The 14,959-nt window shown below is 39.9% G+C and overlaps 1 protein-coding gene across 3 annotated transcripts in view; it reads left to right on the forward strand.

Annotated features, from left to right (window-relative positions):
• LOC140231010 (uncharacterized) overlaps positions 1 to 14,959 on the forward strand; it is a 206,314-nt gene that overhangs the window by 60,972 nt on the left and 130,383 nt on the right. For all 3 annotated transcript variants that reach the window (XM_072311161.1, XM_072311163.1, XM_072311162.1), the window contains exon 3: positions 11,144 to 14,350. In XM_072311161.1, coding sequence (XP_072167262.1) covers positions 11,157 to 14,350 — 3,194 coding nt within the window. In that variant the 5' untranslated portion in view covers positions 11,144 to 11,156. The remainder of the gene's footprint in view (positions 1 to 11,143; positions 14,351 to 14,959) is intronic.

A 14,959-nucleotide genomic window follows, 5' to 3' on the forward strand; every position in this document is an offset into this window, starting at 1 on the left:
TTGATTATGTCATGGCCTCACAACTTGCCCTATAGTTTGGACTCAAGTTTGTTTTTGTTTTGTGTTCAAATACATATGCCCCATCTCAAATCCCAATATATCTTATCATTATTTTGAAGTTATTCAAGCAGAAATAACATTGTGATACACTTTTTTTTAAACTGTAAAAAAGAATTTATGTCAGTTTTTATATACACCTTCAATGGAAAATTGTGAGATAAGGACATTATTTTTCTTTCAGCTCCCTTAATTCCATATTCAGAAGTCTTTTGCAAAAATAAGCAAAACTTTACACTTTCATAACTTTCCTAATTTATATCAAATTTTGATCAAATTTTCACTGTTCTGCTAATAGAAATTTGCTCTTTCTTTTCAGACTTAACTTGTGCAGTGTTCCCCTTTAAAACAGATGAAACTAACTATGTGTGCTTTCTCAATGTAAAGCCTGTCCCATATACTGTAGGAATGGAACTCTTAGCTGTATTTCAGAGGAAATGTTGAAATCCTGTGTGAACTTGGTGGTAATCTTGTATAGAACAACTACTTAAGTTTTTCTTCAAATCTCCTTGTTGTTACCCCCCCCCCCCCCCCGACTGGAGCTGTTCTTTTTCAGTATCAAAACTGCATACATATTATTGTCTAATTTACCTTTTCCAAGGTTGAAGTGCACTTGATTTGGTGTAGAACCCATATGAAAATGTATGTAGCAGTCAAGGTTGAGCTCACCCATTTTTTACTTTCTCTGACCCCATTCAGGTGCCAGTACAATGTTCAAAACCGTTTGCAAGCCTATCGGCACATTCTCTATTCATATTATCACCTCACATCTGATTGATATTTTGACAATGATGTGTACTTTAACTGGTTTAGAGCAATTTTGGTACAGCCCTGTCTTTAACCACTAAATTCTGTGGCTTGCCAATATCTCCTATAAGGAATTTTTTTTTCAACATTTGCTTTACAGGGACTGTTGTTTTGAAAAGTTAAATTAAGTGGCTTTCTATCAGTTACTATCTCAAGGACTGTCAAAATCATGATGTGTGTAGAAGCTATCCCTATCACGCCAATGTCCTTGAATCAGCATTGAATGAGTCCATAATGGGATCAAAGAAATACCATGCTTCTGTATTGGATAAGTTACAGACATTCATCTATAACATTTGGTGTGCGACTGTGAAGGCCGCACAATAATGTATGAGATGGGGACATTTATTTTAGGATTTGTGCATAAAGGCCTTATACTGTAGATGCGACGACGAGCGGAAGCACAGAGCTTGCCTGCAGGGGGCCCACACAGAGCCTGGCAACATTTGGTTGGAATATTCAATATTTGTATGTTAGTGAATGTATCAATACGTGTCCATGTTCCCTGTATGTTATTTCCAAAGTGTGTGATTTACTGGAAGGCAGTATGTACACCGTGTGGACGGTGCTTTACATTGTGTAGAGTTTAATCACAACTATAGAAATGAACTATTTTGAAAGGTTTTATAAGTCATATTTGTTTGTGTGTGTGTTTGTCTGTGTAATGCAATTACCTTCTATTGCTACTATCACTACTACACTACTGATAAGTAGTTTTCTCTTTCATTATGTAAAAACTCAAATGCAAAGTTTATTTTACTTGAAATATATCTGAAGTTTTGTTTTCTTATCAAATGGGGGCACATTCTGCAAGATTTGACCAAATAGGCTGAAAGTTACATTATTTACGTTTTGTTTCATATTTATGTTTGCATGGTTTGTGAGAAAACAAAATAATACAGACTGGAATGAACTTCACGTTGCAATAAACTGCATCATCAGTTTTGCGATCTCATCACAGCCCAAGCACAGACAGACAGACACACACACACAAACACACACACACAAGAGTGTAGAGTGGAATTCGACTTATTCATACAATCTGAAACATGGAGATTTGTTTTTAATTTGACAAAGAGCTTTAACTTTGATATGTTTTGGAGATACAAGCTATGTCTTAGGAGATTATTGTACCAAATGACACTGAACTTTATGGAAACTTTTCCCTAATGCAAATTTTAAGTTTGAATTCATTAGTCCTATGATATCAATGTCATGCCATACCAGGGGTCCTCCCCCCCACCCCCCCCCCCAATGGAGTCAGTGTAGTAATCCCGATCATGGCAAAGGTCTTGCGGCATCCGTTCAGCAGTGACGATTTCAGTTGTTGCTATGGTAGCTAATCAGCAGTGAGAATTTGAAACGTTGCTGTAAGTACTTTAATCAGCAGTTAGAATTTTAGTTGCTGCGATATGCCAGTTAATCAGTGATATGAATCTGTTGTGGGGTCTGTAAGAAGATCAGCTTTGTGAATTTGAGTTATTGGCCTGGTGGTAGACACTTGCATTTGTAGCTCTTGGAATTTTTTTTGTCGGTCTGCTATGAAATCAGCAATGACAATTTCAAACTGTTGTCGTGATCGCTAATGAGCAGGCAGAATTTTTTTGTTGTTGTCGTACACGGTCATATGTACATAACCCTGTGTGAACAAGTGCAGCTGTTTCTCATACAAAATATGCAAATCAATGTGAGGGATACTTGTCTGAAATATATTCCTAGAATAAGAATGTCATGTGCATTTTATTCTTTGCACTGAAAATCATTCAGTATAAACTTGTAAGAATGAAAAAGAATAGTTCAATACATAATTTGTGAATATTTGATGGAAATACAGACGTTTTTGTTTAGTTTTGTGTTTCTTTGAGGTATATTATGATGTCATCTGATGGAATGATATGATTTTTTATTTCATATTGCATCAATGTCATTTTCCTTTTACTGAGATGGGATTTGATTGACGGCACTTTTGTGGTACTCTCAGTTGAGATGGTAAATCACCATGACAACCAGACACTAACTTGGAAACTCATGCTGTCTTGTGTATGGAGGTATTTTAGGTCGTAATGCTTTAATTATCTCTTGCACACTTTGTACTCTCTCTTAATACACACTGCAAACTGTTTACTGAACTAAGCGAGATACCCATGTTGAGATAAGCTCATGAAAAGTCGGCTCCGCCATGGCAGGTTGTCGCTAGCAACGCAAGATCTGACCAGCTACGCATGACATTTACACTCGATGCATCAACTAGAGCGGACACGTGACGGATCCGCTGCAGTCGAAATGTTTCATTATGAATCATTTGCAGAAGACCGAGACGTGAGCGTGCGATGTCTTTGCCGCGTGTGGGCGTTTTGCTGAGCAACCAAAGGCTGCCTTGTGTACAGAGCTCACACTAATCTACATTTAGTGTCAAAAGAAAAAAGAAATGTGAAGGAGGTATGGGGCATACGCAAAAGGGGCTCTCTTGCTTCATGAGCCTGCATTGGTATCGGATGCGTGATCGATGTTCCTTCAAGGGTATTTGAAAAGTGCATGACTCAACCTGAGTCCATGCATGATCAGATGGAGCATTGATAACCTTGGGTCGTTGTGTGCCTTGTGCATCGGTAATCAAAGTCGTCTGTGGTACAAAGGTTGGACTCTTTCCACTGGGATGGGTAATTAAAGACGGTGCCAGATGAAGGTTAGATTGCATCTAGTGGGTAGGACCCCTGAATAGGCAGGCAACTGTCATACCAAGGATGGCGTGTGAGGGAAAGATACCTGCAACTCCTTTCCCCTAGGACCCCCAAGGACACAGTTCATGTACACTCACTGGCTGTGTCTCTTCTTTTACATTCCTACTCTGATCACATCTTCATCTTCCTCAACAGTCATGTCAAAAATGATTACATAGTGGCGTATAAGTCTTATATCATCCTTCAAATACTGTAAAATGAGGAATATTTGCGTGAATTTTAATTTAGCGAATTTCGCGAGAGCCAAGATTTGCGAAATTAAAATGCATATGGAAGTTCTTGTCTACACTATACGTATTGAATATTAGAGGCAATACACGGAAATTTCCTGCCGCGAAAAATGTCATAGGCTCCAATTTGCAAAAATTTCATGCTGAGAAAATATCTGTTTTAGAGTACTCATTTATCATGTTGCCATCACAAATTTCCATGCAAGTGAATATCATGATTAAACTTTGTAATTATAACACACAAGAAAACTTACACATAAACAAACATACATGCTTAGTGATCATGATGAGCGTACTCAGATATTTAGTTACATATAGTCAAACCTGTCTTCGCGGCCACCTCTCTATAGAGGCCACCTGCTTATAGCGGCCACTGAAAAATCACCCGCAGGAAATTGCTGTATTATAGATCCTTTATATAGCAGTCACCTGCCTAACGCAGCCAGTAGCCACTCATTTTGTATCCCGTGGTGAATATCTACCTGCGTATAGCGGCCACAAAAATTTAGCTGAACCATTAGATCAGCTACAAATATGTTAGCTTTTACGTTTATTGCGTGAATTCTACGGGCGAGTCCTGCTTGGTCACAATCACACAGATGTGATTGACAAAATTAGTGCAGCTCTTTGCCGTGAAAAGCCATCCTCCCACTAACTTGACTAGATCTACAAGTGTAGGTTTCAGTAATGCCACCCTGAATAGATGCTACAAAGGCAGACAGCTCCTAATAACATCTTAGACGTGAAATGCCGACTAATTAGTGATTAAAATCCTTTGAAGAAGGACAGTAAGGTACTTGTATGGGTATTGTTTGTTGTTTCCGTCAGCTTTGCACATTACCAATCCCCTCGAACTCACTCGTAAACCCCATTTATGCAAACCATGGCAGTTCCTCAGGCCCGAAATATTATTTTAAAAATCAAGAGAACAGAAGTAGACAAAAAAAAAAAAAAATTAAAATGAAGTAAACTATATCAAGAAATCCCAAAATTAAAGCTGCACATGCAAACTTATTTGCTTTTTTTTGTAAAGCATAACATGCAGTATTTTATGCTACTGTAAAAGTGGAAATTTTCGCGGTGTTGAAATTTTCGCGCATTTCGCGCAACCAGAAACTAGCGCGAAAATAAAAACACGCGAATATTTTTGCTTGCCATACGTTCCTGTGCGTGATGTCTTGATTCCGCGGAATTAAAAACACGCGAAACTCTTCTGACCCGGCCTAGCGCGAAAAATTAGTCACGCGAAAATATCCACTTTTACAGTATTATACAATGCTAGAGTTGAAATTCAAAATGGCCACCAACCTGTCTATAGTGGCCAACTGTCTATAGTGGCCACTTATGTTGTTTCCATTTGGTGGATGCTATAGACAGGTTTGACTCTTCATACATAAATACACTGTACATTTCTTCATACATTCATACATGTGTACAAACTGACATATCCCAATATTTGGATGAATACAAGATCTGGAAAAGAAGACCCCCCCCCCCAAAAAAAAAAAAAAAAAAAATCTTCCCATGACCCTAGTTGATGACTATGATATCAAAATTCACTGCTCTGTAAAGTGGTTGATGAATTCATATTTCAGTTATTCTCTATGAATAGATTGACCACCATGTTCTAAATGTTTGCAATATTATATTGTGCTTTCTAGCTGGATTTCATTTTAGAATGTTCAATTATTTCACTGAGAAATATGATAGTAACATAGAAATTAAAATGGAAATTGAATATTCACCAAATATGCATTATAATTTTAGGGTAAATTTGTTTTTTACACTTTGCTCTATGTTTGGCAAATAATTCCATTTTTTTATCTTTTTTGTTGAAGTGCTATTCTCTGTGGTGCATTTGCGTACTTCTCTAGATAATGCTTCATCATTCCTTTTGGATCAGAAGTCTTTGTACATGTATGTATCTTAAATCGGGCTTGAGATTGACGTCTGTTGATTAGAATACACACAATGCAAAATCAAAAGCTGTCAGTAATTCCTACGTGATTCAATTCACAGCTTGTACAGGTGGTTACTTGTCAATCCTGACTACAGATCATGTCAATGTCACACGCACTGACGTCGGGTGCTTCATATAGTGCATACTTTTGTGGAGATGGATGTTTCCAGATATGTAGGACCATAATTATTGTTTAACTTGAAGAATAGCTGTAGTCCTGTGTATTACAATAACGGCATGCCCTTAATCATAACTTTTGACTGGAATGTCAAATTTTCCTCACACTTTACTATGTGTTCTACTAATATTGCTGCATTCATTCAATGTATCATGTATATTTGGGTTCATTTCCCTTTTAAAAGGGAAATGAACCCAAATATACATGATACATTGAATGAATGCAGCAATATTAGTAGAACACATAGTAAAGTGTGACGAAAATTTGACAATCCATTCAAAAGTTATGAAATTTCAAAGTTTTAGTTCAACTATCGCCGGATAGGAAGACTACTACAGTTTGTGACGTTGTGTATGTAACAATGATGTAAAGAAAATTTATAGAGAATTCCACATAGTTTAATTCTATTTTTTATGAAAAGTACACATTCCCTGAATGTGTTACTGACATACATGTATACTTGAAGGATGTTATTATACCCCCTGCTTTCTGAAAGAGTAAAGTCAAGTGCTCTATCCTTATGCTAGAATAGTGAAAATATTGTTCATATTATGATATCACAATGTGTTGTAGTCTTCTCATCCATCTATGGTGGCAACAAAATTGTAAAGATTCATAACTTTTGAGTAGATTGTGTGATTTCCTGCACTTTGTTGATATGTTTTACCAATATTGCTGCATTCTCTTAATTCGCAAGATATGTTTAGTGCTTCTTTTTCCTTTAAATCTACCAAAAAGATGGAAATATGAGTAAGACTTTGCTGGTATTGTAGACTGTGCTTTAATACTGTAATTTTATGCAGAATGATCTCTGATTAGTATCAAAATGCAGATTCTACAAAAATGTTCTGTGGTTTTTTAAATGTTAAATGTGTCATGAAGCGAAGTAGAGTTTAATTTGTCAATTAAAGTGCAATTTGCAAGAATGAAGCCTGTATCTGTTTTTATCCACTGCCAACATCCACAGGGAGAACACAGTGGATGTTGTTTATTCTGAGAAGGCAGCATCATGCGATATCATAGTCCTTGTGAACCGGCAATCACCTCATGATCCCTTGAAAAATTCATGATTAGAGACCGGTGATAATCTGGCCTGTCCATCACTCCTCCATTAGCATTCCTGGCCCCATCTGCGATGTTGATTGGTTTGAAGGTGCCTCCTGCATCACAATGGTGTCGGGGAGTTCATTGCAATGCTTGGGAAGGGTATCAAGTCAGCCCAGTTGTCTTGTCATTGTGAGAATGTGACAAGAAGTGATCTCACAAGCAGTGGTTGGCTTCCACAATTAGATTCAAAGTCAGCTCAACCTTCTGAAAACATTTTTTTTTTCTCTGCTACTTCCCATTTTTTCCACTGCCCCATCTGTCCCTTTCTTCCATCTTGAATTAGCTATTTCAGAATGTCATCTGAGGATGATCTTAATTTCAAGTCTAACGCTATGACACATCTCATGTGTAGACTCTTTTCTAAAATTATTTGTGTAATGTACTTGACTCAGTTAAATGAGATTCCATGGACAGATTCTTAGATTTCTGTAATATTGCTTTGCTGTTCAGAGCAAAATATGTGTCAAGTGTTTTTGGAAAATTAAATTTCAATGTTCAGCTATTCTTAAAAGTATCACAGTTCTTGCATTTAATTGATCCATTTGTTTCTTGCTGTAGAAGTAATTAACTGAAAAGGACAGATAGGGTTATAGTGTTGAAGATGTCTGAATATAATGTTTCTGAATGCTCTGTATCAAGCACAGGAAGATAAACCCAGTTAAACCCTGTCTTGTTAAACCCAGTGTTAGTTAGAACCAATTTTGCCTTGCCTTAATCAGGGCTCAACACTTAACTTTTTTTTCTTGGGTGGCCCGGCCACTATAGCCTTCATATCTGAAATTTTGGTGGCGGGAAAGAAAAACATAGGGGCCCACAGTGAAAATAAAATTTATAAAATTTCATTTTGAATCTTAGTTGCCCAATTGGACCACTATATCATAACCGTTTTCTAAATCTGGTGGTCTGGCATCAACTTTTAGTGGCCCTTGGCCACCGAGCAGCCACTGATGTAAACCTTGCTTAAACCTGGGAGGAATCACAGTGCCCCAGAGCCAACTAGTTAATAGACACTTGTTGAAAAAAAAAAAGGGAAAAAAATTGTAAAACTTTAGATATTCCCTTTTCATTTCTTAGCCTTACCATTACTTCACCGTTGGCATGTGCTATGATACAATATAGATCTGTTCTGTTAATATCAATTAAATGTCAGTGTACTAAATTTGCCAAGAGTAGGTCACTGACATCTTAAATTCATAAAGGGTAATTCAGAGACGAAAACGAATCTGGGAATATATGGCCCATATGTGTGTGGGCCGTGTAGGTTCGTTCGTTTTTTTGTCTTGTAAGTGCATGTGCTGCATTAATTGCGATCTAATCTGCACCCAATTATTCATATCGTGCGCACATATCAGTGTGGAGCTTTCAGTATGTATGGAGTCAAAGTTCTAAGATAACCCGTGAAAGGAGGGGGCTGACTCTTCCAGTCGTATGGGGAGTGTTTGGGACGTGAGTGCATATGGGATGGTGGAGAGAAAAAGAGTATAAACAAGAGGAAGAGATCATGTGAAAGAAGCTTACGGCACACTTCTTGTGGGAAAAGGTCCATCAAAGTCTTCATGCCCAGCATGATAAGAATGTTTTCTCATCTAGCAATTAAATGTACTGATATTGGCAAAAGGATTGTGCATGAAAATTCAAGAGAAAGGACAAAGAGATATAATCTAATGTTTGTTTTTTCTTTCTCAAGAGCGCACATATGCAGAGATGCCAACTCTTTACTTTTTTGCCGTAGTTTGTATTATTTTTTGCCCAAAGCATGGTATGTTTCATGAAAGATATTGTTTTTCCAAAAGAGTAGTACTGCGCATGTGTAATGCAGGAAAGGCAGAAGTACTTTTTCCACCAAAAATATGTCTTTAGAGCCACCAGAGTACTGCAATGTTTTTACAGACTATACACTACCGTATGCTTTTTCCACATACCTATTCCTTTGTGTAGTCTTCATTTGTATACATAATCAGATAACATTTTCACGGACTATCAATAAATTGAATATGGGACCAAATATTTGTCAGAGTGACTATCTAAAAATACTTGTCCAATGTTCTCACATTCCATTGTGTGACATTAGTTTTAACAGTCTGTAGCAATAATTTGCAAGAAATATGAGTTGGTAGTAAATCCACGGAATTCAGAGATGGAAATTCGCTGAATCAAACATGAAAGTGCAAATCTCTTTCAGATAGTACAAAGCAACATTGATCAGAGATTTTATGAGCTACTCTGTCTTGTTCTCGTCTGAATGCTCCCATGATGTCAAGTTGCGTGCAAGGCTGAAATGTCAGCATCGTTTGCATTGTACTTCTGCCTGTCATTAATTGAATAGAATTTGTGTATGATTTCTGCAAGGAAAGATGAGGATTTCTCCTCCTTCAAGTGCAGAATACAAGATGAGAGAACTTCAATGTGGCTTTGCAATCAGAGCCAACGGGGTGGTGGATTCTGCCTGTATCAGTGTGATTATGCATGACTTACTGATCGATGGATAATGCAGCAGACATAATCTTCATGTATGGCACTGCTAGCACAGAGGAGGAAAGCAGGAAAACCACTCAGTCTGTCGACTTAGTGTATAGTCTGTCTTTGTGTGGATCCCAAGTGGTAGAAAGGCCCAGAAATTGCAGCTTTTTTTTTCCTTCAAAAAAAAAAAAGAAAGAAAAAAAGAATGCATATACTTAGGTGTATTTGTATCATGCAAAATGCTTTCCTAGGAAGGGAAGTCCAAAAACATATGAAACAGAAACATGAAAAGTAACTTAACCCACTGAGGACGAGTCCTGCGTATACTCGGGCAGGTGTCTATGGGAAATGCATGTTGAAGCAAAATATGTCCGTCCTCAACGGGTTAAACTCTGTTTCTACTGCTGTCATTTCGCAGTCATGTACTGTAAACGTAGATATTTTTACCTTACTAATTTTTCGCACTCAGCCGGGTAAGATAAGTGGCACATGCTTTAAATTCTGTGAAATCAAGACATTAACGGAATATATGGCATGCAAAAATATTTGTGTGTTTTTATTTTTGCACTAGTTTCTGGTTGCGCGAAATACATGAAAATGTTAACACCACAAAAATTTCCATGTTTACAGTACTGCATCTGCCTTATATCTTATGAGTCTACATTGTAATTTGTTGCAAATCGGGACTTCCCAAGAATTTCGCAGGCAAATCCAAACCTCAGATTCATTATTCTTTCATAAGATGACTTACAAATAACAGAAAGAAATGAAGATGTAAAGGGATCTGATTCTTGTAGAAGTTGACAAGTTTGTGCCTCGACATTGTACTGTAGTGAACCCTATGGTTCCCCCTAAAAAAAATAACAACAAAACAAAATAAAAGAGAAGAAATGTTGTATCCGGTGACTAGACAGCTGAAAGTGAGGAATCTGGGTCTGAATAAAGTGAGATTCAGGTAGATTAAAAAGAGAAAATGTAGAATGCCTCCTGTCATTGGCAAGTCATTTAGCAATTGCACGCAGATGGGTCTCAGCAAATTAAATCAGGTCACAAGTGGAATGCAATATTCACATAAGCATTGACTTACATCCTGGGAGTGATTATAGAGAGAGGGAAAAAAGGCTCAAAAGAATATGCGATGAAATGAAAGTAAGGCAGCGGTCAGACTGAGGTTAGCGGATTACATAACACATTGTAATGTACACCAAAAGAAAGTTGGGTAAAGGACAAATTTACAGTTTCTCTGTAAGAGAAAGCTCAGAATTATTTTAGAAGACTTGGTTCAATAATTTTGTATGACCAGGCAATTTACTTACTGAATTCAGTGTGAAATCTGATTAATTTGACTGTTTAATGTCCAGTTTCTTGTTGTGGAAACCAGAATTCAACTTGCAATGTTTTCTCCCTTTAGCTTTCTGCAACTTCTGCCCTGAACTTTGACATTAGATAAAAACATTTATCCCCATATAAAGTTTTTAAAGTTTTAAAGTGCAATGCAAATGACATAAAAGGGTAAGATAGTGCAAAACAGTAGAAGTTTGGGCATCAAAAATCAGAATGACTTTTGTAATGAGTAATTTTTACAATTTTGTCTTTTCTTCAGGTCTGCTGTCTCCATGATGGCACGGAGAGAGCAATCTCAGTTTGACGATGCCTTCGAGGATGCTGAGAGTGATATGCTGACCTCGAAGACCCTTCCACCAACCAGCCACACCCCGTACATCCAGCGCAACGGACACCTGTCCTCCGGCAGGGAGGAGGACCATGATGGCACAAATGGAGAGCTTCCCGAATCAGATGCTGCCACGGAGGACACCCAAGAGGAGAGGGCTGAGGGGGAGTGGAATGGCCTCTCAGAAGCCATCAAAGGAACAAGGATAATGAGTGACCAGATACCTTCACCAGAAGAAGATGGACAGGATGAGTATGGAGATACCTTTTTCATAAACCAAAGTGATACAGGACTGCAAGGGATCGGGTATGGCTCAGCGTATCAGTATTCGGAAGGAGATGATGGCACGAGGGAGGGTACCGAAGACAGTGGGCAGGGGCAGATGAGGGATGACTTGACGGAGAGCGACAAAGACAAGGACTACATGGAGGATGCCACGCAAGAGCGCCAGGGTGTTGCCTTCGATCGGGATGATCAGTACGAGGACAGTGGAGTTGTGGACGATAACGGGATGATTGACATGGAAGGAGGTATGCAAGGCTATGAGGCAGAGGAGGATCACATAGAGGGGGAAGACAGGTTTGAGGAGGTTGACTTCCGATATGGCTATATGGATGGGAATTCCTTCCTGGAGAGGCAGCCATATGGAGATAAACAATCCTATGCAGAAAGTCAACCATATGTGGAGGACAACCCTGCATTCAATGAGAGTGAGCCAGATTATGACACGCATCGAGACTATGGACAGAAACCAGACATATATCAGGATTACACTGAATCTGATTTGCCCGAATCTGGCCCCAACGCAGCCAGTGAATTTAATGAGGCATCCAGAATGGATACCAGATTCGATGCACAGCAGTCTAAAGATGATGAGCAAATGCCCGACTATCATGATAACCATTCGCGAGTAGATGATCATTCTCAACTAACTGGGGACTACGTTATTGTTGACCAAGATGTTTTTGGGCCTGAATCCAATTCGAACTATGCAGCCAGTGATAGTGTAGAGGCAGATCAGGAGGATCCAATGCAATCGAATCATGAAGATTTTGACTACAGGAACACGAGTTCCCATGATGTAACACCAGACGTTCAATTATTCTCTCAATCGTTTTCCACTGTCAGTGGGGAGCATGAAGGTGCTGAGCATCAAGCCAGCATGATTGATGCCACCGCAAGGTCTAGAAATGAAGGAGGATATTCTGACTCCAGGAATTTAGGGCAGCATAAGAGAGTCAAAGAGACAGGCTTGCTTGATCCAGTCGGTGAGAGGAAGATGCCCCTCAAGTCGACCAGCCAGATGCGTGTGAGTCCCAAGCAGGGAGGAAGTCCAGCTCAAGGTGTCAAGGAACCACATAGTCAAGTTCCGCGGAGGCCTGCTCCAGGAGCTGCACAAAGTGTGCAGAAAATTCCACCGTCATTTAGCAGCAGTAGAGGAGGTGGCCAGAGTCCAGTCAGCAATACTCAAGGCTATCCAGGGAATGCTTCATCTCCAGTCAGCGGTCAGCAGGATAACAGTGACTTCAATACGGGTAAGAGAAGAGTTCCTCGTTCAACAACTCAAACAAGTAGAGATGGCACTGGTAACCAGGAGAGAAGAAGTAGGCCTGAAGGAGCAGGTAGACCTCTTGGAGGTGATCGACCCAGAAGCATGCCATTGCCAGGAGGGGCCCAGCCAGTGTCTGTGCTCAAGTCACGGCTGCAGAAGGAACTGCGAGAAATGAATGAAATTGAAAAGAATTTAGCTTCCACATCAATACAGCCAGAGATAAGCAGAACTCTAAACTCAAATGATAGCAGAAGGGATGGTGGAGATGTCAGCCCAGGAGATTGTTACATGTCAAGCAGGCATAATGCTGAATATGCATCTGTGTCATCACTTAGGAGTTCTCCTGCATCCCAGAGGCAAACAAGTCCATCTGACAGAGTACCTTATGCCAGAGACCCGCTCCCGGGTAGAGGTATGTCTAGGAGTCCCAGTTCTTCGCCTGAGAAAATGAAAGCTGCCAGGCCTGCCCGGAGGGAGCCACCAAGAAACAACTCCAATGCTAATCACCTCGAGAGTGAAGCTGTTACAAGAAGGCCCAAACACAACTCAAGACCGCAAGACCACTCCAAGAGGTATTCTTATGAAATTGAGGAAAAATCTGATGCTGCTTCAGGAGAGATAGTCTTTGATGACATTGCTGAGTGTGGAGCATACCTTGATGAGAAGGATGCCAAACCCAGTCCAATTAAGATTAAGAATAGGCAAGGGAAAACTCATTCAGAGGATACAGATAGTCTAGGGGGTCGGAGAAGAAGGAACAGCTATGAGCTAGCAAACCGGAGCTCCAGTGAAGAAGAAGAGAATGAGCAAGATGGAAGTCAGAAGACAAACAAGGCAGACAGTGGTGGACTATCATCCCTAGTGTCACAAGGAGGTGGCCTGCTTGGCAGTGGACAACGAGGAACAGGCATGAACAGCAGTCTTCTGTCCCAGCTTGCAGAAAGGGAGCTGGCCAACTTACGTAATTCGTACAAGAAGCCACAGGAGGAAGTCCAGGACAGCCAGCAGGAGTCACATTCTGTGACATCAGACACCTCCAGCACCTCATCAACCCACAGAGAGGATCAGTCCAAGGTGCTCCCCAAGCTGAGTCCCATGGAGTATGATGCTGTGGGCTTCCGCTTGGCAGGACACGCAGGGATCGGGGAGAGCACCTTAAACCTGAGTGCCGTCCAGCAGCAGGCGCACCCTGAGGAGGATCAGTTCTCAGATGCTGAGGAAGATGGAAGTGACCCTCCACACGCCAACCCCGTCATCACCCCAAGCCGATCCTTCAGCACAGACCATCCCTCACCGGTATACGGGAGGTCCCGATCCATGGATGACCCCCGCCAGGGAACCTCACCTCTATCATCTCCCTCGTATCCGCATCCACCATCAGAAGAAAGTTGTGCAGAGCAGGTAGATGTGAACGCTGCCATGAAGGAGTTGCATAGTGCTCTCACCAATAGCAAGACAAAGTTGATGAAGGCACCCTCATTCTATACTCCTGAGCAAAAGCCGATTTGGATTTTGCAGCCAGATGCAGCCAAGAAGCATGAAGATGACCAGAAGAGAACTAGAGTCTTGGAGGACAGAAGAAGAAGGTAAAAAGTGTTCATTTTATGTGATCAAGCATTCTCAAAAAGCACTACACAGATTTGTCAGTGATCTGCAAGAGATATTGAATGATATCGCTCAAACTTTACTTAAGTTATTCTGATGTGAAAGACTGCTGTGTGTGGTGAAAGCTATGTACTCTGCAGAGTGTCTACCACATGCAACAAGGAGTAATGAATATCACCAGCAGCATGAGATGGATTATTCAGGGAAAGAGGGTACATCATTATCTACTGTCGTGACAACTAGTTCAGGATGATATGGTTGTCATGCCAACCACCAAATGCCAACCAACTGAACAGTGACTTACTGATATTGGTCACAGATCTATTTTCATCTGATCTCATTACATTACTCAAATTAATGATAATGTTAGTACCATTCAAAACTCAGTGGCCCATCAGATATTGAATCAACTATAAAACCAAATGCAAATCTTTTGTAATGAATTGCCCACCACTCGTCACCAATACTGTACTGCCAACAGAGCTAATATTGCAGTATTGTAATCAACATTTTGCTTATTATTCAGCTTTACCGTAATTTACCAGGTTTTAGAAACATCAATCAGTGACTAAACGGTTTTTGATGAGACT

Source organism: Diadema setosum, chromosome 7, assembly GCF_964275005.1.
Source record: "Diadema setosum chromosome 7, eeDiaSeto1, whole genome shotgun sequence".
NCBI lineage: Eukaryota > Metazoa > Echinodermata > Echinoidea > Diadematoida > Diadematidae > Diadema > Diadema setosum.